The sequence below is a fragment of the Meleagris gallopavo genome, chromosome 17, assembly GCF_905368555.1.
Source record: "Meleagris gallopavo chromosome 17, MGAL_WU_HG_1.1, whole genome shotgun sequence".
Lineage (NCBI taxonomy): Eukaryota > Metazoa > Chordata > Aves > Galliformes > Phasianidae > Meleagris > Meleagris gallopavo.
Genome location: NC_139420.1, coordinates 10,861,573 through 10,884,425, shown reverse-complemented (window position 1 = coordinate 10,884,425; position 22,853 = coordinate 10,861,573). Strand labels below are relative to the sequence as shown.

General features: G+C 49.4%; 2 protein-coding genes across 5 annotated transcripts; one reads left to right on the top strand and one right to left on the bottom strand.

Moving 5' to 3' along the window:
* Nucleotides 1-2,055: 2,055 nt before the first annotated feature.
* SF3A1 (splicing factor 3a subunit 1) lies at nucleotides 2,056-15,467 on the bottom strand. The gene is made up of 16 exons (XM_010720425.4): nucleotides 15,292-15,467; nucleotides 13,322-13,434; nucleotides 11,453-11,657; nucleotides 10,349-10,606; nucleotides 9,827-9,901; nucleotides 9,286-9,436; nucleotides 8,675-8,868; nucleotides 7,905-8,022; nucleotides 7,603-7,788; nucleotides 7,123-7,244; nucleotides 6,720-6,962; nucleotides 5,802-6,012; nucleotides 4,873-5,027; nucleotides 3,974-4,075; nucleotides 3,688-3,759; nucleotides 2,056-2,809 (listed from the first exon to the last, which is right to left on the bottom strand). Exons 1-16 carry the CDS (start codon nucleotides 15,355-15,357, stop codon nucleotides 2,708-2,710), a joined length of 2,373 nt encoding a protein of 790 aa, XP_010718727.1. The 5' UTR covers nucleotides 15,358-15,467; the 3' UTR covers nucleotides 2,056-2,707.
* Nucleotides 15,468-15,505: 38 nt separating this feature from the next.
* On the top strand, nucleotides 15,506-22,586 carry CCDC157 (coiled-coil domain containing 157). 4 transcript variants are annotated; one of them, XM_085238140.1, is made up of 11 exons: nucleotides 15,506-15,696; nucleotides 15,795-16,093; nucleotides 17,010-17,181; nucleotides 18,042-18,729; nucleotides 19,375-19,452; nucleotides 19,800-19,990; nucleotides 20,123-20,299; nucleotides 20,667-20,835; nucleotides 21,342-21,481; nucleotides 21,910-21,971; nucleotides 22,055-22,586. In XM_085238140.1, the coding sequence occupies exons 1-11, from the start codon at nucleotides 15,547-15,549 to the stop codon at nucleotides 22,281-22,283; spliced, it is 2,355 nt and encodes a 784-aa protein (XP_085094266.1). In that variant the 5' UTR covers nucleotides 15,506-15,546; the 3' UTR covers nucleotides 22,284-22,586. The 4 variants fall into 4 exon arrangements, with proteins under 4 accessions (XP_085094266.1, XP_010718726.1, XP_019476677.1 ...); XM_010720424.4 differs by having other exon boundaries at nucleotides 15,577-16,093; XM_019621132.3 differs by lacking the exon at nucleotides 15,506-15,696 and having other exon boundaries at nucleotides 15,710-16,093; nucleotides 18,045-18,729.
* Nucleotides 22,587-22,853: the final 267 nt, after the last annotated feature.

Below are 22,853 nucleotides of genomic sequence, written 5' to 3'. Positions count from 1 at the left end.
GGGAACTGGAGGCACTGGGACAGGGCTGGACCCTGGCTGAGCCGACCCTGATGGGGCCAACGCTGAGCCCACAAGCACTGCAGTGCTGCCCCAAACCGGGGCACTGGGTCCACTCCAGGAGCTGCAGGACCCCACCAGCCCCTGGCCAGGATGGAAGGGCTGTGCTCACAGCCTCCCAGCACAACCACTGCCCCACGCCACAGTAGCTGCCAGCACCTTGTGCAGGTAGAACTGGCCGGGCCGTGCTAAAAACAAAGCCCAGTGGGTGCAGCAGGGCCCAGCCCAGCACTGGGTGACACTGGGGCGCTGCCCCAGCTCATGCTGGGCCACACCTGCAGCCCCCAGCCCTGCAGCCCAACCCTTTTCTCACCGTGAGCCAGAGCAGCGCTGCCTCCAACCAGGGCTTGATTTCCTCCTAACAGCAAAAAAAAAAAAAAAAAAGTAGAGATTTGTTCATGAGGACCCTTCGCAGAGGGGGACAGAGCACCAAAGAACCCAGCACAGAGCTCAGCACATCAACCCCTTTCCAGATTTTTCTGGCACGCTGCACCGCAGGTCCTTCCCACCGAAGTGGCAGGCTCTGATAGCAGTTGTTTTGTAGGCAAGATACACACGGACAGTCTGCTACAACGTTTATCTGTACTATTTAGATTGGCTCGCTGCTGGCAGGGCTCCATGTGAGCTATTTCCAGCGCTTCAGCACAGAGCCTGCGGCGGGTTTTCCTGCCGGAGCACAGCCCTGCCAGGCTCGTAAACGGGGCTTGGTGCTTCTGGAGGCTGGGAATGCCATCTGAGCAGCAGCATGCAGCCCAGCCATCGAGGAAAGCACCGCACGGGAGGAGCAGGTTCTTGCACAATGCCGTTGGCACCAATTGCCAGAGAGAGAAGAGCTGAGTGACCTTAAATGCAGTCCCATGATGCTCGAGTCCTGTGCAGGATGCAGAAATGAGACTTCTCCATTTTGAAGCTTTCTTTGCAGTTTCTATCAGCTGTGGGAAACAGCACTCACTAGCTAGCTGTGTGCATGCTGCTTTCAGCAAACCTCTCTCTGCGCTGCAATGGCTCCAAGCTGCACTGCCCTTTTCTCTTAAGGAGCTTAGTTTTCTCTTAAGGACTGTACCCAACTATTGTCTAGCTTTGAAGTGCAAAAGGAAAGTACTTACAGCACGCCTTCCTGCAGGGCAGGAGCACATCCACCTCCCACCCCAACAGCCTGCTGACTTGTGCCGGTGGTAATTCAGCATCCTGCAGCACCGAGAGGAGCAGGCTGTGTTGGTGCGGACACGTGGGCAGCTGTCAGCTGGGAGCAGAACCACAGCCACCTGTGCTGGGCTCCTGCCAGGCACCTCTGACAGCACCGTGCTTCCTCTGCTGCCTGGAAGCAGGGAGCGGGGTGTGGGATGTTGTCTCTTCCCTCCTGCTTCATCACTCTCTCCCCTGAGCACAAAGCACAAAGGTAAACAGGATATTCCTGTAATGCCTGAGCACCTCCAATAAAAAGAACACCCCCCCTCCAAAAAAAAACCCAAACAACCCATGGTTTCCGATTGTCCCAAAAGAGCAGAGGTGCCCAAATCACAGGGCTTCCGGGGCAGCGACAGACAACCAACCTTCCTTGGCCACCTATATGTAGCTTAACTCAGCCTCACTGTGTTTGTGCTGTGTGTATCAAACTGCAGTACAGCTCTGATCTATTTTCTGGACCTATAGGCTCCCCAGGACCAAGAGATGCTAACTGCAGGACAGGAAGGATAAGTCACGATTTCCAAGAGAGTCCTCACTGATTAGGCTTAGGCTCAAAATCTTCTCTCTACACCCGTACATGGACACAGACATTGGTACACACAGCTGTGTTATGCTCAGGAATAACTGTAGCACTAAGGAAATTAACAAAATCCTTTTCTTGCAGCCTATTGTATGAAATGCAAGCATTTCCTAGAATAAACTCTTTGATTATGAAAGCCAGCATTTCCCCATAACATATTTAAGACCAGGGTGAACAAAGTCCATCCAAAAAGCCTAAATCCCAAAGAATGAGAGCTGCCACAAACAGGATCCCGCACCGAGATGCACGTTTATTAAAACAAATCACAGGCTGTACAGAACAAGCATGAAGCTGCTTAGCATGCAGCCCCAGATCTCCTTTATCACAATGGAGAGCCATGCACACTCATACTGAGAGGATAAAACTCCAAGTCAGGGTCAGTGCAAGAGGCTCTTGCAGATAGATATGAGACAGAAAGAAAAAAGAGCTTAGTAAGCATATAAAGAAATAAATTTTCAATTAGGGAAAAAAAAAAGGTTAAGTGAAGCAGCAAATACTATAGTCAGACAGATGATGTTCTTGGTCAGAAAATCCCTCAAATAAAGATGGATCTAGACTAAGCTGGGCATGACCTCAATGTTGCTTCACTAGGAAATTCACTGTAGAGACAGCAAACCTGGACAACATCATTCTAGCTAAGCACTGATCACTAACAGACTGCAGCTACATACCAGCTCACTACATGTACACAGCTTTCAGGGCTCTTTCAGCTTCTCCTCTTATCAGCCACACAGGGATGGGTTCATTGTCTCCCTTTCTAATCTAGAGTTGGTAGGCAGTCTACAGCTTGTCACAGCAGCCCCTAAGAGGCTGGAGGATTTGAATGGCTGGGGTTACACAAGTGGCAAAGCAGCCCTGTTACATCTCTGGACTCCAGAGCTCCTATTTCTTTCTGCCTCCTCTTTCTTTGAGTGCCAGGTGAATCAGAGAGCCACTTGTCATGTTGTAATAAGCCAGGGAATTTGAATCCTTGATGAAGATGCCCTGTGGGGAAGACAAAAGAAAAGACACAGTAGAAATGTTAATGGTCCATTCCCACAAAGCCACACATAGACAAAGCCTTCCTAAGGCTACTCTCAAAACAGGGTGATGACAAGAGTGCTGCAGGCTTCAAAAACACCTGAGAGAGATCCAGTGCCTCAGAACTGGCACTGGAAGAGGTAGGTATGCTGAGGATTACAGAAGAGCATAGCCAGATGATACACGATTGCTCTCCACAAACAGACAAAATCAGTCAAATCAGTCACAAATGAAGCTATTTAGATCCCCTCCTCCCCTTTTTTGTTCTTTACAAAATTAGTTAAGCTTACTTCTTGCGAAGGGTTAACATTATCTGCCCATAGACTAGTTCCAAAGGAGGTAAGAGCTCAAAGTTCACTGCTTAGGCAGCAGGTTGAGCTGTGCACATGCATGACTGAGAACAAGTTACTAAAAAGGAGCAGTGCCTATCGACTCAAGAAATTGCCTCCCTTCAGTGTTTCAGAGTTCCCAGGGTTTCAATGTACTGTTGCTCACCTCTTGAGCTCATGACAAAACAAGGGTAAGCTGCTGCATTTAAAAGCAAACAAACAACCTCCAACCAAGAAGTCCTTCCACAAAATAGGCTGAATTTCAGAGAATGCCATCAAGCCTTGAGGCCTCATCTTTACCAGTGACAAAGTGAAGTTGCACTGATGCCACTATTAGAAGCCTGTCCTGCACCAACAGTGCACAGTAATGTAACAGTGTGCTGCACAGGCAAAGAAAATCCATTCCCTCTGCTCTTTCCTGTATCTTAGTGGTACAACCTTTTCTTTAAAAAAAGTCCACTTTAGTGTGAGAAAGCACTGTCATGCAAACAACGTTGCAGGGCTTATACCCACCTCATACTGCAGCTTCTGTTTCCCAGCTGGCATCCCTGTGGCCTCATGGATCTTAACCTTTATAACAGACACCTAGGAAAAAACAAAAACCCTGTTCAGACCCTTTCCTTCTATGATGGCCAACATCAAGACCTCTACCACACAACCCTGCCTGGCAAGAAGCTACAGTGTGGGAAACATCCAGAGTTTTACAGCTCCTGTCATGCAGGTCAACCACTGCTCTCAACATGAAAACACTCCACAAGAACAAAGCAAGGGGCAAAGGCTGGGTTAATAAGCTACATACCTGATCTGAAAGTGGCAGAGTGAACACCAGCACTTGGCCATTCAGCTTCCATTCAGTCTTGTCCTGCATGTTGGGTACCTGGACTTTGACTGTGACTGGGCCCTAAGGGAAATAATGATAAGGTCTCTCACAGACAAGGAGTCTCAGGGCTGTGATAAGAGCAGCAGACAAAGTATTTATAGACCTTCCCAATACCAACCACGTATCTTGAATTCCCAGTGAGCACAGAAATGTTATTTGTCTCAATTCTGAGAAAGTCACTTCACTGTTACCATAACAAAACCTTAACTTGGATTTCTCACATTAGTCTCTCTCTCTGTGGGCTGCTCACCATGCATCACAGATACAGTATTTTGGAGGGAACGCACACAGTATTAAAGAAATGGCTTCATAATGCAAACAAATGTCCAGGAGAACAGCACTCCCTTCCTAAAGGGCTTAAGACCAGCCCAACAGGACGCCGTTACTCAGAAGGGAATTCATTCTAACATTTCAATCATGTTATGGAAGATCTTACATTGCCATACTACCATGTTGACACTGATATATTAAATCTCCTTGCACCTCCAGCTTAGCAGTCTTCTACTTAAAAGCTTACCAGCATTATCTCTTCTTTACATTACTATAACCCTACATCTCACTGCCCTTAATTACAGGAGAGCACCATCTGTGTGCAGCACTACACTGCTCCTTTTAGTAAAATAAAGGGCAGTTCAGTTTACTCAGGTATGACAGTAGGAAGGAGCCACCTCAGCAACTTACTTTCTTTTGAAATACTTGTACATCAGCTCCCCTCTGTGTTCTCAATGGACTTTACAACCCCTCTGAGCACAGGAGGCTGAACAGCCCAGCAGGGCCAGGACTCCAGTTCTCAACAAGCAGAGAGTTCACACACATACCTTGTTCCTGCGCAGAAACTCCTCCTCTGGAATCAAGCTGTCCTCACTCTTCAGTTTCTTCGAAACTGGTTCATCCTCCATAGGTGGTGGTGGGTGAACGGGAGGCATTGGTGCTGGGGAAGGAACTGGAGCCACGGGAGGTGCTGGAACAAATGCTGCAATGGGATGAAGGAAAGCACAACACAGTCATCCACGGAGAATACAGCAGATACTCCTTTACACGAGCTCTTTTAGCAGATTAATAAAGACTGAAAATAAATGCCACCATTCATGCAAGACGTTAATATAGCCAACAGTACCATGCAAACTTCAAACATCAGGTCTTCCACAATGGGAAAGTGTCCAGGAAAAAACAACAAGCAGAATGGGAGCTTCCTGCAGATCTTGCAAAAAAGAAAATGCTCTGAATTTAGCGTAGAGCAGTGCCAGCACCTCAATTTAAATAAAAAGGAAAAGGAAAAAAAAACAAGACAGAAGTGTTTTTATGTTGTGCTTCTTAATTTAAAACCACCACAATGCTATGAAGCCACTACAAGGAACAGAGCCAGAGCCAGATAACAGCTTTTCCTCTGGCAGCTGCAACTTCCCTAACAAACTGTAACACTCAGCAAGGTGCTGGCAGATCCACTTTACTCTGGTTCAACTTGGAAAGTTGCATGAATTTGTAGTGCTCACTCAGTCAGGCTTCCAGGGACACCAACGAGACAGAACTCCCAAGCTGGAGCAGATGACTAGATCCCAGAAGCCAGACTACCATTTAAGTCACACTAAACATTAAAAAAATATATCCTTAAAGAAGAGATTTATACTTTTTCAGTGCCAATTATACACCATTATTACAGACAAAGAAGGAAAAAGGAATCGAGCCTCAAAGCCACACTAGTCAGGAATCAACTGACAATTAACTGGAAAGAGCTGAAGTCACTGACCCGTTGGTACTATCATGGGAGGCGGGCGAGGGCTCATGATGGGAGGAGCAGATGGTGGCATGGGGACAACGTTGATCCGTGGGGTGTGGATTATTGGTGGCATGGGGGTGGCTATGACAGAGCCTGGAGGTAAACGGACCACAGAGGTCATCGGGGGACGAGGCATGACAGGAACTGCAGAAACAACAGCAGCACGGACAGGAGGAGGCATCTGCAGAGAGAAGGTCATTTTTTCTTAGCAGGTGCATGCAGGAATGAGCATCCCAGTGCTGCCCACAGTTCTGATTAAATTAAAATCACCAGGGCAACACAGTGAGGATTTCTGCTGGGCAAAGACCTGCTGGGAGCCTTAACAAGCCCACCGTATGGCAGCCCGAGCTTCCTGCAAACAGGCACAGAACCTCATTAACACATCAAGCAGTTCTTCCTCCCCTCACCACTCAGGGACTGTGAGACATGTGGCGACCTTAGAGAAGGAGTAAGCAAAGCCCTTACTCCAGCAGAACACGGGCAGTGAGTCACCTGTGAGCATCTCTTACTTGCAACTTCTGAGTTTTTCTGCATCATGTCTTAATTTTTTTTTTAAATGTTTAAAAAAAAAAAGAGGTCCCAACCCATTCATTTGTTAGCCATACTTCCCTCCCCCAAGGTGTCACCACCCAGGCTCTTCCCCCGTGCAACCCATCAAGTCTTCTTGATACAGCTAAGGATTAAAAGCTCCACCTATACCTTATTTTCAGTTTTTAACTGCAAGTTTAATAGGGATGTTTGGAAGGTTTTAAGAGCAGTTTGGAAGGGTAACTTCTCTCAAAACCTGTTTCTAGCCAGTGCCCTGCTATAACCCTGGAGCTTTGTCAGGACTCCCTTCCAGTTATCCATGGTCACAGCTGCTTTACTTATGGAAGCCCCAGCACTTACTGTGGGTGGACGAGGCACAGAAGTGATAGGCTGAGCACTCGGAGGAGGATTGGATGCTGACGAAGGAGGGGGTGGCTGGGGCATTTCATTGGGTTTGCTGGGACCAATCTTCTCCTTGCTGTCATCTTCCGGCACCAGTCCCTTGGCCTTATGGATAGCTTCAATTTGCTCTTGAAGAGTAATATTGGCCTGAGCAGCCTGTTGTGTGCGAGCCATGCTGCCTGAGTGGCCATCCCAGGTCACCTGTCAGGATAAAAAGACATCAGAGCAACCCCAGCCTGAGCAGACTAAGATAAGAACTACAGACAGCTCAGGACAGTAGTTTTACAACAGTGACATGGTCAAAAAGAATCCTGAGCATTCACAATGCTACAAGAACCTATTAAAGCAGTTTCCACTCTACCTTTTCCTCTGGTTTCTGAATTTCCTCTTCACCAATCTTCTTACCAATGGCAGTTTCTTCCACACCAAAGATATCGGTACGGCGCTCTGCCAGCTGCTTCAAGCTGCTTTCGATATCCAAACCTGCAGGCAAGAAGAAATTCTTCCTCTAAGTGAATAAAAAGAGACTTGATCCTTGATTAAATGATCTTGAAAACTATTTGCTACCTAATGGCCTAGAGCTGCTCTTTTCAGAAAGGGACTGCAACTGACGACTGGCCAGCAGCAGCAAATGCTCTCTGCCTTTATCTTTGCAGAAGGGCTTCAATGTACTAGCAACAAAAGTATCAGTATAATCAGAACACTAAGGACTTGAGTCAGAAAGCTACATTTAAGATAGTCCCTATCAGTGGGAACTTGGGGGAGTGGAGACAAGCTAAAACGTTCACAGAAGGAATTCAGGAAGAGGAACTTGCAAGCCTTGTCAGATGCACAAGCTGACCTGGGGCATAGACCTCATCGTCGCTCTGCTTTTCACGGATAGAGCGATCGCGCTGCTCCAGCCATCGAGGATCCAGCAGACCAATCCTCATGTGCTCTTGCATTTTACTGGCAGGGATTTTCTCCCCAGTGATGGGGGAAACAAGATACTCATCTGGAGCTGGGGCAGGCGGTAACGGTTTTGAAGCTGGAAGAACAAAACCACGCTGTTAAAAGCACACCACCAGAGGATGCAGCCTAGAAACAAACAGCTTTGTGATTATTCGTTAAGAAATACAGCTGATCTTTGCCTGCTTGATTTACCTTTGGGATCGTAGTCTTTCCGTACAATGACCTGATCTGGTGTGGGGGGAAGAGGTGGTGGCATCGGAGTTTCTGGAGGAGGAGGAACTTTCTGACTTTCATCTTCATCATCTGAGCCCTGATTTAAAGAAAGAAAATCAAAACCATGCTCCAGTAGTCAAATACTCCCACGGAAGACTTTAGAGAAGCATAAAAAAATCCTATGCAAAACTACAAGGACTGATTATGCACCTTCAAAGTAAGCGAGCTATTTTGCCTCTTGACATCTCTACTACAGTGGTTCCTTTGGGTAATCACGAATTAAAAACTAAGCAGACCCAAAAAAGGAAGCAAGTAAGCCTCAGCTTCCACATTACCGCAGCATGGCAAGCCAGGGCTTATGTTTAGCCTTGATGATCTTGTTTCTTGCTCACAGAAAAACTGCTTATATGCAGTGGTTAAAAGGAAGAGTCTAAAATGAGTCATCTTTTCAACATTCCAGACCCTAGTGTGTGAGAAAAGTTCAGAAGGCTGGATGACAGAAATAAACTCATATCAATTCACTGGGTGACTGAATTCCCAGATTTCTCTTGTAAACTGTATCACCATGGAAAATATTAAATATACCACATTCCAGTATTTCAGCAGAAACAGGTCATTTTGGAATTCAATCAGAAGAAAGGAAATCTCATTCCCTCAGTATACTGAGAAACGTACTATAATGAAGACCATAATAAAGCCCACACAAATCTCACAGGGCAAGAATAATGCCAATTCTGTTGGCCACCTACCTCATCCATATCCTGCACCTGCGTGTCTTGATCCAGCTGAGTCGAAGGCTCATCTGTTTTCTCTTGTTTTTCATCTTCTTCATCTGACTCCACCTCCATCTCTACCTCCTCACTTTCCCCAAACTTCTCATAGCGTTCCTGGATGAGGATTCGAGCTCCCAGCTCTTCTGGAGTGGTGGGAGGTGGGAAATTCCCTACAGTGCAAAAAACACAGCTTCTGTTTCTTGATCCCATTTGATTGTGCAACGGGAAGACAGAAATACCAGTTTTCTGAGAAACAGTTTTTCTACAAAACAGGGGTAACAAAAGCCCCTGCAAGCTAAGGTATATGCTCATCCTGTTTTAAACTCCATCCTGACCAACATTACAACAGCACCTGGAGATGAAGTTACTTAAAAGTGAAAGCATCACCAGAAAGTGGGACAAGTTTTGCTGTCCTGTTTTGAGACAGAAAAGCAGACACTGCCACAGAACACCACTTGATTCCAAAAACAAAGCTCTCCTTTTCACTTTGAAGGCTATACAGCTGTAAAACCCCATGTCTTCCTAAAACCAACACTGTACTCAGAGGAAGTACAGTTTCAAGAGGTTACAATGCCTGTCTTCAGTACCTTGCTCGTTGGGCTGAAAGTCCACTGTTTCTACAACCACAAAGTCATGCCAATCAATCTGAGCATAAGCAACACGTTCTTTCTCCTTCTCTTCCTCTTCCTTCTTTCTCTCTCGCTCCTGGAACTTTGCCCACTCCACTCTGTAATACACCTGTACAAGCAGACTCAGAGTTAGCACCAAATGTCACACCAAAAATACGTAATAATCATCTCTACAGTGTCAGAAATTTATCCTAAAAGCCCCTTCAAGGTATTTATACAAGGACTGCTTTGGAGGCCAGGCAGGGCAAAGAGATAACTGTAATGTATGTAGAAGCTATAGGTTTGCCTACTGAAAAGAGTACTGCACCAGCCTCATAAAGTGGCTTTCTAAAGCTGAAACTGTGGACCCCTTGAGTCAAGACCAAGCCAGGTATGACACATTAGGTCCCGCTGAAGATTCACAGCAAGGAATTCATAGACAACAAATGAGATGTATGCAGAGACAGAATTCAACACAACTGAAAGGCTTCAGCAATTTTGAGAGTTATTCATGTAATACCTGATCTAGGACTTCTTTGGGATTTTCAGCCTCCTTCTTGAGCTTGATGAGTAAGCCTTTCGGTGGGATCAAGATCTGAAACACATTTTGCAGGACAGTTCATGACTACTTTTTGCCAAAATCTTAAAAGTAATTATTCTCTTTCCATATTGGTAATAATAGTAGAGAACTCTGTGGCTATATCCTGTCTCTCCAGTCTAGTCAATCATTGTACTTGTACACTGTACAGTTAAACTACTCACTCTTGCTCTATCTACACTCAGTACTTTAAAAAATGCCACTTTTTAAATTTATTTATATTGCTGAAGTGTTTGATATTCTTAAGTAACAACCCAGAGTGTACATTGCTGCATGTTGCCAACAAGTTGCAAGAGATCCACCCTTTCTAAAGAGCAATTTGAAGGGATGGACTCCTAGACCTGTGTGTATTTCCAGCCCAGCTGTTTTTTAGGGCATCAGTAGTCTTCAAAATCAAGAGTGCTGCTGAAGAAATCAATTTGACAGGTGCACTGCCATGAGTACCTTCGTGTACTGTTCAACCAGCTTTGTGAAGTAGTTAAAGAGACTGTGCTGCGGGCGAAGGAAGTCAAACTGGTAGTTCCTCTGTTCCTTCTGCATCAGCTGAGTCAGGAACTGCCTCCCATTCCGAGCCACAAACTGCGCTGTCAGCTTCACCACATCCAAATCAAAGGCAGAAATCGAGGGTGGATCTGCGATGAACTCAAACTCTGGAGGTGGCTCTTTTGGAACAACCGTCTCCTGGATCACCTGGGCCTGAACCTACAGAGCAGAATGGAGACTCAGTGCTCAATGCTCAGTGACTGCAATCAATAGGTTGGTACTAAACACTCAAGAGGGCTCATTTTCCCTTCAAGCCACTGAAGGAAAACAACCTTAGTCTAGATATTCTGGCAATGGCAAGGACTGGAAGAAAAGCAGTAATGCTGAGTTTATCTCTGTAGTTGGGTATACTTTAAAACAAACACTGTTCCCACAGCTAATGATACTGCCAGTTATCAGGACTTCACTACAATCCTCCAGTGATTACCAGTCCTTCAGTCAATACCACACAGCATAAGGTCGTGCAAAGCATGCAGAAGGCTCAGACAGCATCCTTTTTCCACTCAGTATCTATGAAGACAACTAAGCAAGATTAGCAACATTTTGTACATATTTTCAGAAGAAGATGATCCTACTGGCAGGAAAGAACAAGAAAACAAAACAGAAGTGTATCTCTAAGACAGTGTACGCAACGTGTCGAAGTCGAACTCCAAAGGATATTTAAGGATCGTGGCTGGGAGTCCTAAATTCATACACTCCATGTGAACACTAAGCCTTAAGTACCATACAAGTCAATGCATAACTAAATATAATTAAGATGCACCAAGTAATACAATTTATTGATCTTCCACACAACTTTTTAGTTACCAGCAACCAGGGGATGCACATCTGCATCAAAAGAAAGCCCCAGATGCTAAATTTCATGCCTGTGAGTTGTCCTGTATTGCAACTATTGATAAATTAAGTCCTTCCTTCACACTGCCTTTCTGCTTTCATCATTCTGCCTAGCATCACCATGTGAGAAACAATTAGTGAGAAGCAATCAAAGTGTAAGGGAGCATTTACCTTCTGTGGAAGCTGCTGCTGAGCAGTTTGCTGCTGTTGCATGACCTTGGGAATAGCAGCTGAGGGCTCCTGTGCTTTGCCCTCCTTGAACTCGCTGACTTTGTGCCGGTAGTAGGCATGGTAAGGGTCGTTGGGATTCAAGAAATTGAACTTAGGGTTATTTATTTCATTCTGACGAATTCGAGCTTCAAATTCTGGACCATTTCTGCAGGGTGGAAAAATAAGTTTAGATAACGGGTATCGACTCAAGCATAAAAGCCCATTTGTTCCATAGCAAGCTGTGTTCATGCATCTGCCTCTCAGCAGACAAGTTTCTCTCCTGTGTGGAAGAAGTTTACTCTCCCTACCTCCAAGTAACTCACACGCAACACAGCAGCCAGTCACACCCACGCAGTTATGTGTACACGACCTAATTCAGTCTTTAGCATTTCACAACCAATATTTCTTAGGACAGTTAAAAACTTCCCATTCCACTGGCTATATTCAAATCAAACATGACTGGATGGATGACATGGTTTAATAGAAGATATTCACGAGTTCCTTACCAGACTAACAAGTTTTTTAAAACTAGTTCCATTTCAAGAAAGTTCATCTAAAGAAAAGGTAGGTAATCATCAGCCTGCTCATAGATGGACCACACTGGAGAGCTCCATTGCTGCATTTAGGAGAGCCAGTTTTAGCTCCTCTACTCACACCTGAAGTTACCAGCTACTTATTTTCTGAGGGGAGATTAAGAAAGTTAAAAGCTTGCTGCAGCATGCTTCCCTTCATACTCTCTGGCCCTGTTTAGGCAGTAAGTCTCTCCCAAAAGAGGATGCCTCTACAATAGGAAAGGATAAACAAAGTTCCTTCCTTATCTTCAAAGCAAGCTCAGGCTCCTCAGCAGCATTTTAGAGATCAGTTACAAAGCAAGTGTCTTTGACCAGACCATCATTTAGTAATTGCCTTAAACCAACAGTTCCATTTTAGCAATGCCTGGATGCCATGCAGAATTCACATAGCCAGCTGAGGAATTTACTTCCTGTGCTATTTGTACTCTGCCAGAAAGACCAAAATCCAGTCCCTTAATACCCCACATAGCATTAAGACAGCCAGAAATACTTCAGCATTTTAAGAGCATACAAGAAGATGGCCAGGCTACCACCAGCAGCAGCTTGTGTTTGCATGTTGACAGGAGGAAAAAGCATGGCAACAGGAGGAAAAAGCCCAAATGAGTAAAATGTATCAAACTTTCAGGCTTCTTCCCTAGCTGCGACATCTATACTTGTGATAATCAACCTGCTGCTGCACTCGACAAAGGAAAATATGCCACGCACATCACGGGCAGTTTGCCTAACCCAGACCTCTCCCTGGGAACGTGCACTTCTATCCCCTTGGCTATAGAGGGGAGAGACATCTGAGTCAGTGTGCCCCAGGGGCTGGCACACTTTACGGAGTTGTAGGCAAACAGGGATGCGACTGAGCCTTGGGGTTCAACAAGGAATCCAGCATACCCTAAAAGAGAGGTAATTGCCTACACATTGTAAAACAGAGTGAAAATAAATTAATGGCTTCTGTTGGCTCAGTCATTCAGGGAAGCGCTAGTAACAAGGCTTCCTTTCCACCTGGAGCTTTGTTTGCCCTTCAGGTCATTTTAAAAAGAATTTATCTACTACCACAGCTTTTCTAGCAAAGCACACGTTGTATCTCTAAGACAACTGCTGCCTCTTTTCTACAATCTCACTGGTAAAATCTCAATCCTTAGAAACCTGTATGGAACACTGTGGGACTGTGACCAGTTTCAGCTTCTGGATACAGACAAACAGTAGTACTGGGAGGTGAGAGGCAGAAAAATCCCATAGGAGACAAGACAACACTCGTGCTGTTTACCTGGCTACAAAGCTGGCAGTCTTGTCAACAATATTTCTGACCTCAGGAGGAGGATAAATAATTCCCACCACAGGCTTGGCTGGTGCTGCTTCCTCTTTTGGCTCCTCTTCTGGCTGCAATAAAAACATTTTTCTTACAGTCTTCTGTATGTTACCTCCTAAGTAGCAAAAATATTCCTGTACCACCACCTCATCATCTCTGGAAGATACCTTTCACTCTGCAATATTTGCAGCTAGTCAAGACAGTAAATTCAAACAGTCTAAATCTAACCTGGTAACAAGAAAAGGAACTACAAATGATCTCAAATATCACATTATACATCAGCATCAGAGCGTGAAAGCACAGCCTGGTAGTCTCCAAACTTAGACTGGGTTTATTTTCAGTGAGTTGAGTTGTAAAATTCACTTCCCTCTCTCTATCAGTTTCCTCATCTGCACCTGGAGTAACAGTCCTAAAGTACCTCAGTAAGTTGTTCTGAAATACCACGCTGAAGGAGTGTTCTGTAAGAATTAAGTACTTCAAATACTTAAAGAGTATTTGAGAACTGCCTATTCTCCTCAGTCTCCAAACCATTGAATTTTCCTGGCACCAAGATATGCTTTTACAATCTGAACCTGCAGTCCTGCAAGGCAGCAGCACTCCCCAGCTTCCCAGGCAGGGAGATGGTGTTTGTCAGCCTGTCAAGGGCACCTGCTGCGGGGGCTGCTGCAGCGAGGCAAGCAGGAAGGCTGTCCCATGGGAACCAAACAGCTCTTCCCAGTGTTTCTGCTCTTTCAGCATCAATCCAGTGCAAGTTTATAGATGCTGAGCCAAGATGTAGCAAAGCATGCCTATAACACCACACCTAGGAATAATTCAGCACTGCTGGACAGCTCTGGAAGTTAAGAGCATTGCAGGCTGGATACTTGGATAAATTTCTTTTCAGAAAGAGCAGTGCTGCACTGGCACAGCTGCCCAGGGAATGGTGGAGTCACTGCTCCTGGAAGCTGGGAGCATGTGGCACAGAGGGACATGGTCATGGGCACAGTGGGGTGGGGTGACAGTTGGACTAGATAATCTCAGTGGTCTTTTCCAACCTTAACGATTCTACAATTCCTAATAGTCCGCAGGGTTACCAGAAATGGGAATCAAAGCGCTCAAGCTAACATTAAATAACACACAGCTTCCCATCCTACTAAGGCTGCATTAAAGACTTTTTCATAGCTGAGAAGAGCTCAGCAGGATATTTTCCTCTCTGCAGTTGCGGGAGGACCTGAACCACAGCCCCAACACTCTCCCCTGAGGGCAGCTTTGCCTTTCAATGCAGCCAGCTGCAGTGCTTTGCAGAATGCTGACGGTGCCTCCCTTGGCTCACAGCACAGCTTTCACAGAACAGACACACAGGACATCTTTATAATCACTAGAAGTCTGGCAGGTTGTTACCACTTGTTAATTCCGTTAAAGCTTCAAGAGATAAACTTTTAATCAGGCTGGAAAATAGGAAATATTTCTTCTCCAAATGAGTGGTGCTACAGCGGCACAGCTGCCCACAGAGTGGTGGGGTCACCGTCCCTAGAGGTGTTCCAGAACTGTGGAGATGTGGCACTGAGGAATGTGGGCAGTGGGTACTGCGGGGATGAGCTGGGGTTGGACCTGGAGATCCAAGGGATCTTTTCCAACCTTAACGATCTAAGAAGCAAATTAAGAGAAAGACACAACGACCCTTTCAGCTTTAATTCCCACTTCCTCCGAACAGCAAAAGACCCAGGGATGTCTGGTCGCTCAGGGATGTCTGGTCACCTAGCGCCGTGTCGCCTCGCTGCGATGCCGCAGAGCTGCGGGCTGTGGGCAGCCGGGAGGCCGAGGGACACGGCCCTGCACAGAGACAGGGCAGCGCACGGGGACAGGGCCGCCGCTGCAGGCCTCGCTAACCCCGCCCGCGCCGTTCGCAGGCCCGAAGCCTCCCGGCCTCCGCTCAGCACGGCTCTTACCGGTTTGCTCTCCGCGGGAGGCGCTGGCTGCGCCGGAGGCCCGGCCTGCACGGGCCCGGCCGGCATGGCGCTACTCGGGATCGCTCAGTAAAGGCCGCAAAGAAAGGGGCAGCGCCGCTGACAAAATGGCGGCCTGGCGCCTCGAACTGCGCACGCGTGCCGGAAGTGACGCACTGCGCAGTGACAGGAAGGGGCGGGCAGATGGACGGCGCGCATGCGCGGGCGGAGCTGCGCATCGCGGGGCGGGACGTTGCCATGGCAGCGGGTGCGGCGCCGCGGCCTAGGCCCAGCCGCCGGCACTACAGCCTCACCTGTCCCCGATTGGCCCCTCCCGGCGTCCCGGCTCCCTCAGTGCCCCCACCGCTACTGCTTGCCCTCCGCAGGCACCCCTCATCCCAAATCTTAGTCTTGGGGACGCAGCACCTGTCCCCTCCTTTCCCCTGGCAGGCCTTTGGTGTCAACCACGATCTGTTCCTAGCTCTACCCACCTTTGCCCCACAGAGACTGTCTGTCCATCTGTCCATCTGTCCGTCCACCCAGCCTCGTCCTGCAGCATGACACACCTCCTGGGTCACCCCGGCTGCATGGCGAGCCTGCAGGCCGACCTGAGAGACTTGCAGGGAGCCATCGCCGACGTCACCTCCCGCACCGGCCCTGCACGCTTCCCCTCCTGGAAGTTTCCCAACAAAGTGTCCTGTGAGCTGGATCTGGTGGTGTTGCTGGAGAGGTACAGTCACGCCGAGGGCGACCCCGAGTTCAGCCAGCACGCACACGTGGTGCTGCTGGAGCTGGTCATAGACAGGTGAGCGGGCAGAGCACCCTGCAAAAAGCAGCTGGGGCACAGCGGCTCCTTCCCCATGGAGGGAAGATGTCTGGCCTGTCTGATGCAGACAAGTGCCTTGGGCAGCGGGCTGGAACTGGGTGGTCTTTGAGGTCAAAGAATCATAAAATCATTGGAAGGTCAGCTGGTCCAACTCCCTGCAGTGAACAGGCACACCCACAGCTAGATCAGGGTGCTCAGAGCCTTGTCCAGCCTTGAATATCTCGATCCCTTGGAGCATTTTTCTCACCCTCCTCTGGCTGTGCTCCAACAGCTCCATGTCTCTCCTGCATTGAGCACTCCCCATCTGAACGCAGCACTGCAGGTGAGGTCTCACAGCACACTGCAGAGGGGCAGATTGCCTCCCTCGCCCTGCTGACTGCACTGCTTTGGATGCAGCCCAGGATACGGTTGGCATTTCAGGCTGTGAGGGCACAGTGCTGGCTCACGCCCAGCTGCCATGCACCAGTACCTCCAGGTCATTTTTGGCAGGGCTGTGCTCAATTCTTTTGTCCCCCGCTTGTACTGATTGTGGGGGTCCCTTCCAACTCAAGCTATTCTATGATTCTATGAAAACAACTCAATTTTAAAGATGAGCCATGCCCTCAGAGCTGTCTCTGGATGCCTGGTCCTAACAGTACGTGTTCAATAACAGCAGTGAGTGCCCCACATCTTTATGGAGAGTCTAACTGCAGCCCCTTGGAGCTACATCCTGGTGCTGCAGGGGGATTTAATCCTTCCCGGTCTTGTTCCAGGCCTGAGGGTTACACATACACTGAAATCCAGCCTCCTTTGCTGCCGTGCTGGTTTTTCAGGCTCACTGCTCTGCTAAATGCCAAGGGCTCTCTTCCCGTTACAAATATTTTATTCCTCTAAGCCGTGTTTCATTTCCACAAAGGCTGCTGCTGCTGCTTCAGAGCTTCACGGGGTATTCAGAAAACCTGCTCAGCGAGCGAGCTGTGCCCCCAGCGGAGGCAGTGGGACCATGCATGTCGGCGGGGCTGACGGTGAGGAGGTACTGGCACAGCATGCTGCGACTGGGGACCTGCTACCGGCAGCTTCAGACTGAGGTGGGACATACAAGGGTGCGCGGGCACTTGGAGCCAAGCACAGGGCTCACAGCAATGGCTCAACAGCCACACAATTTGGAAGATATGCCAGGCATGCCCATGGCACGGGGCTGATGTTGCAGTCTTTCTCCGAGATGCCATGGTACGTGTGGTGGCTGCTCCAGATGCACTCCCTGACTGTGACCTCCAGGCTTCTACCAGGGTTTTGGGACTGGGGAGCCTGGCTGCTCTTATTGCTTGGAAAAAGTATTCTCACCTTACCAATGTGCTACTTCTGTGGCTCTGCTGACCCACACTGTGTGGGGCTGAGCTGGCCTAAATCAGTGAAATGATTTGTGGTAAAAATACCATGCCTCTCCCCTATATTTTATTTTCAAAATGATGCCTCTTGTGGCATAGTGTCAGAATAATTCATCTCACATAGCCAGGAGACAGTACAGTGAGGTGTGACAGAAAGGAAAATAACAAAAACATGAGCCGGGGAGGAAGTTCTGCTGCAAAAGCTTTGTGAAACCACAGCTCTGCTATCTAGCAGGCAGTGACCAAAAAGCTACCTGGGAGCTTGAGAAATTCAGTTCCCTTGTGTCAGGCAGAACCAACGGTAACCCATGCTGTGTGTAAAAATCATTTTGCTTACAGGCCACCTGCTTTCATGGTAACGTAATAAATAGTGAACCCTGAGTGCTTGGTAGATCTGTCCAGCAAGCTCTGAGAGTGCATGCTCTGACCTTGTAGCTTCTTGGCTGCACTGATGTCCTGTTCCCAACCTTCATACCTCTGCATTCAGCTCTCCTGAATTGTTTGCTGATGATGTGGTTCAGTCTGGGCTCTATGTTTGTGTCCTTTGTTCTTTTCACCAGAAGAAGACTTGCAAGAAGGATGTCGCTGCACTGCAATCCACCTCTGAGGCTGAGAGAACTGCAAAGGAATGCTTGAAGGACTGCTTGCCATCTACTTCAGAGTCAAGCACATCCCCAGGTGCTGCCCAACCCAGCTCCCTGAGGCAGGCTGTCAGCAACACCTCAGGCAGCTCCCAGCCCAAGTCTGCCTGCAGCACTGCTGAGCGCAGCCGCAGCATCCACACACAGGCAGCAGAGCCTCCAGCACCCTGTGACACCTGTGACAGCTTCCAGGCTGGCTTTCAAGAGGTCAGCAAAGCCATTAGCAGCATCTGCCAGAGTCAGAACATCCCCTCGGCTCTGAGCGGGTTCCAGGAGGCGGTGGAGGGCACTGAGGAGAGAAGGACCCTCTCTGCAACTGATGTGAGGTACTGGGTCTCGGAGCAAAGCAAAGACATCTCACACATCAATAAACACCTCCACACACTGCTGGAGCAGCTCAACCCTCTGAAGTCTGAGCTGGCAGAGTCAAAGAAGGAGAAGGATGAGCTGCGGAAGCAGGTGGAGGACTTTGCTCGGCTGCTTCAGGTGGAGAAGGAAACCCAAGCACGGCAGAGGAAAGAGGCTGAACAGAGCCTAGAAGTAAAGAACAAAGAGCGTTTGGAGACTGTAGCCAGGCTGGAGCAGGACAAGGATGATCTACGGAGAGGTACAGTGCTGTCTGCTGTCCCCTGCACCCCCTCCCAGGTCTGGGGGTATTTGCAGAAGGAGGCAGCCTGCAGTCAAATCTTGGTTCCAACACCACGAGCAGAGCTTTGGCCACTAGTTTTGGTAGGTCCTGCATCAGTGGTGAGAAAATGCTCCCTGTAGGGTCATTACATAGTTTTCAGATGTCTTACATGGCTGAGACAAGGGGACGAGCCATGCTGTGGGTTTACCTGGCCATACCTGCCCTTTATCCATGCATTGACAGCAGTTCCTGGAGTAGATGAAGGCTGCTCCACCGGGATCACTGCCTTTCCTGATGTCCTCATCATCTCCCAGCTTCTTCTGCTGCTTCTCTATTCCCATCATCTCATTTTCCACCACTGCAAGCTCCACATGCTCTCTTGTCCCATCTCTGCAGCATTTCACATGCTGGCAGCTGTTCCCTGCTGTGAGGCTAACCCCCAGCAGTGGGAGCTGCTTGCCCTCATCATCTCACTGTCTCCTCTCTGCTGAAGCACAGCATGATACAATTACTGGGTGAAAAGATGCTTTGGCACAGTCGCTTGCTGATGATGCTGATGATGCTCTTTGTTTTAATTTCTTTGAGGAGCTGTTTAATGTTTAGTAGTCTTTTGTGCTGATTTAGGAGCTGCTCTGCTGGAAGAGCAAATCTCTGCCCTAAAGGAAGCACTGGCCACGAAGCAGGCTGCTGTGCAGGAGCTGGGTAAGGATCTGGGCTGCTCATCCAGTTGGCACATCTCTCCCCAAGTCTGGCTCTGATCTCGCACATTTTTCACCCATGTAACTCCTGTTTCTCCCAGGAGTTGGGTTAGACCTGGAGGGAATGGAAGGATGACATGACCTCCTCTTTGCAGTGCCCAAACATCATTTAGCAGCAGGGCGGGTTGGTACTGGTGCTGGCTGAGATTTGGGGTTCCATGGGACACCAAGAGCCCTGCTGCCAGCTTTCGCCAGCACTTGCAGATGCTGAAGGGCCCCTAAAACACTTCCTGGCTTGGGAGCATTTCCCTACCCTGTCCAGCCTGTGTCACAGTTGCTGTGCCTCCCCAGAGGCAACCAAGCAAACTTTGCTGGAGGACTTGAAGACCGCGATGGTGGCCAGGAGCCGGGTGCTGGAGCTGGAGGAGGAGGTGAAGCTGCTCACCAGACAGCGGGACAGCCTGGGTCAGGAGCTGAGTGCAGTCACCACCCAGCTGGAGAAGGAGAAGGCCAAAGTGGAGAGCACACAGGAGCATGAGAAGGTATGAACAGAGCTCTTTGGAGCTGTCCAGTTGTGACCACAACCTCTCACTGCCATGGGTGCTGCTTCTCCCTGGCCCTGGCACTGGCATCAAGGCAGCAGCAGCCTCCGGCAGGCTCACCTCCCTGCACAGTCCCTGCAGGCCAAGCAGAGCACCCTGCTGCAGCAGCTGGACAGCCTGGACCAGGAGCGTGAGGAGCTGCAAGCTAGCCTGGGGGAGGCTGAGGAGGACAGAGCCCGGATGGCAGAGCAGCTGCGGGAGAGCCAGAAGCAGAAGGAGCAGAGCATGCACCAGCTACGGGTGCAGCAGGTACCCAGCATTTGTCAGGGGGAGCAGCCAGGACAGAACACAGCTGTGCCACAGGGTTCCCAGGAGCCACCCCTGCCCCATCTCACACTTGTGGGCAGTTCTCCCAGGATAGTGGCTCTGACAGCTAATTTGACATTGCTACAGGGCCACTTCCACATAGTGACCCTTCTCTCTCAGACTCAAGCATGGTTCAAGCATGTTGCTTGAAGCAGCCTGTGCTTCAGACACACAGAGATCATTACAGCCAAGACTACATTGTCCCTCTGGGGATATCCTGATCCCATTAAGGACAGGCTTCCCCAGACTGTACCATAATGAGGTTTGGGAAGGTGCCCCCAAAACTCACCCATCTGCTGTGGCCCCACAGGAGTTGCTGGACATGTTGCAGCAGGAGAAGCTGAGCCTGGAGCAGTCCATCTCCAAGCTACGGGAGAATGTCTCCAGGCTGGAGGAGCACACAAAGGAACTGAAGGAGCGGGAGAAACTCCTGGTGTTCTTCCCTGAGCTCCACATCCCCGTTGAGACACAGTTTGAGAGTAAGACACAGGGCAGCAGGTAGCAGTGCCTGCTTTTGCAGCAGCAGGCTTGTACCTCTGGGGTCTCCTGGAGCTCACACGGGATCCTGTCAGCCCTGGGCACAATGGTGTCACTTGTGTAACAGTCTGTCCTTCTGACATGAGTCAGTTGCAGCCAGGAAGGGCTCAGTCCCTGTGAGGCACTAAGCCGCTACCATCTTAACCTGATTCTTTATGTGGGTGCTGTGTCCCACATCTGGCACAAAAGCAGGGCAACGACTTGGACATGGCTGCATTTGTTCTTGCTGTTTCAAATGACAGATTGGGGTCCCAGCTGCCACTTCCAGGGTTGTGCTGTTGTTCTCCGGTTCAGGAAGGTTCATTTCCAGCATCTACCACCTTGCTCAAGAGGGAGGACAGAAGAGCAAGTGGTCCCAGGGAGCAGGGAAAGGCTCTGCTGCCAGCACCTCTGTGCTGGTAGTGTGTTGAGCTCGGGATTGACATGAAGTGTCATGTTTCATTTGCAGGCACTGGGAACATCACCGAAGACATGGAGAAGCAGCTGCAGGCCAACCACATCAGGATCAGTGTGCTGGAGCAGGAGAACACGAAACTCAGGGCTGCGCTGGCCAAGGTGAAGGCAGCTGCTCAGCAGGGCGTGCTGCAGGTGAGCTGGGGAGCCTGGCGGGATGGAGCACACTGTGCGCCCCAGGGCCACCCTGCAAACCCTGTCCCACAACCCCTGGGGATCGGTTCCTTGGCCATACCCTTACAGGATAAAGACTCCCAGGAGAGGAAGGCTGTGGTGCTCCTTGTGCAGCATTGCTTGTGGCTTCTCGTGGGGCTGAGCAGGACAAAGCCCAGCTCCCTGGTTCTGTGGTGTCTCTCAGAGATCGGTCTGGTTGAACCAGCAGCAGTAAGCTGCTTTGCTGAGGTGCCCGGGGCTGGTTCCCAGATTCCTTACATCAGCCCCCATGGCTGCTGTGCCTCTGTTTCGCCACTACCTGCTCAGCAGTGAAATCCACCCACGGCAGAAGCCAAGATAAGCAATCACAGAGCCAAACACAGGAGTTTCACCTCCTCTCTCTTCCCCAGCACATCCCACAGACCCAGCTGTGGACTCAGCTCAGCAGTCAGCACGGAGGGGAGGCTGCAGGGTGAGTGGGAGCACAGAGGATAGCTCTGGGGGGGCTTCCACTTCTTACTCCCTTTCAACCTCTTCCACTTCTCACCTCCACAGACCCCCAAGCAGCCAAGGCAGCGGAGATGGCACAGGATCACAAAGAGCCACCAGCAAGGCCTGGCAGCGACCTGCGGGCAGCCAGCAACATAAGCTGCTCCCAGCAGAACCTGCACGTGAGGCCAGAGCCTGCATCACGCTGCCAGCGAAGGGCCTGGCACTGGCTCCCCACAAGCCCAGAGGGAGCAGCAGTACAACCAGAGCACACCACATCTTGCACCGCAAATAGCTGTTTGTGTAACTGAGGAAGAGGTGAAGCATTAAAGAGCAGCACACAGTACTCCCTTTGTTCCTGCAGGACCTCGTTACCTGTTGCAAACATGAAGGTACATTCCCTTGGGAAACTTGGTCTGCCTGCCTGTTGTTCTGTGCCCAAGGAGCAGAGTTGCTGACTGGGTGTAACACTCATGGGCAGTGGTTCCACAGCAGCTGGGAGGCTGAAAGAAGGCTCGGCTAACAGCCAGCCAGCAGCTGTTGCTTCACCTTGTTTGCTGCAGGATGGTGGCCGCAATAAACCTGTCTGCGCAGCTTACCCTGCTGGACCTCTGTTGAGCAATGTGAAGTGCAGGGCAGTGGGGTGCATGGGTTGGGCTGCTGTGTTCCCCTCCTGTCTCCCACAACACAGCAGCCCCAGCACCACTGTATAGCGGTGGTGACTGGAGTGGGTCAGGTACAAGCACTGCTGGCAGCAAGAAGACCAGCATTCAGGCAAGGAGGCCTGGGGGGAAATTTTCAGCACGCAGAGATGGCTCTGAACAACGAGCAGAGCAGGGCTGGCGGCATTCCTGGGTACTGGAGT

Excerpts from the sequence above, each read along its gene's own strand:
- CCDC157 (XM_085238140.1), top strand. The coding sequence starts at position 15,547 with ATGGCAGCGGGTGCGGCGCCGCGGCCTAGGCCCAGCCGCCGGCACTAC. Across the intron at positions 15,697-15,794 it reads ACCCCTCATCCCAAATCTTA|ACTGTCTGTCCATCTGTCCA; the intron begins GTCTTGGGGACG and ends TGCCCCACAGAG. Across the intron at positions 17,182-18,041 it reads ACCGGCAGCTTCAGACTGAG|AAGAAGACTTGCAAGAAGGA; the intron begins GTGGGACATACA and ends TCTTTTCACCAG.
- SF3A1 (XM_010720425.4), bottom strand. The coding sequence starts at position 15,357 with ATGCCGGCCGGGCCCGTGCAGGCCGGGCCTCCGGCGCAGCCAGCGCCT. Across the intron at positions 10,607-11,452 it reads AGCAGCAGCTTCCACAGAAG|GTTCAGGCCCAGGTGATCCA; the intron begins GTAAATGCTCCC and ends TCTGCTCTGTAG. Across the intron at positions 4,076-4,872 it reads AGTTTCTGCGCAGGAACAAG|GGCCCAGTCACAGTCAAAGT; the intron begins GTATGTGTGTGA and ends TATTTCCCTTAG.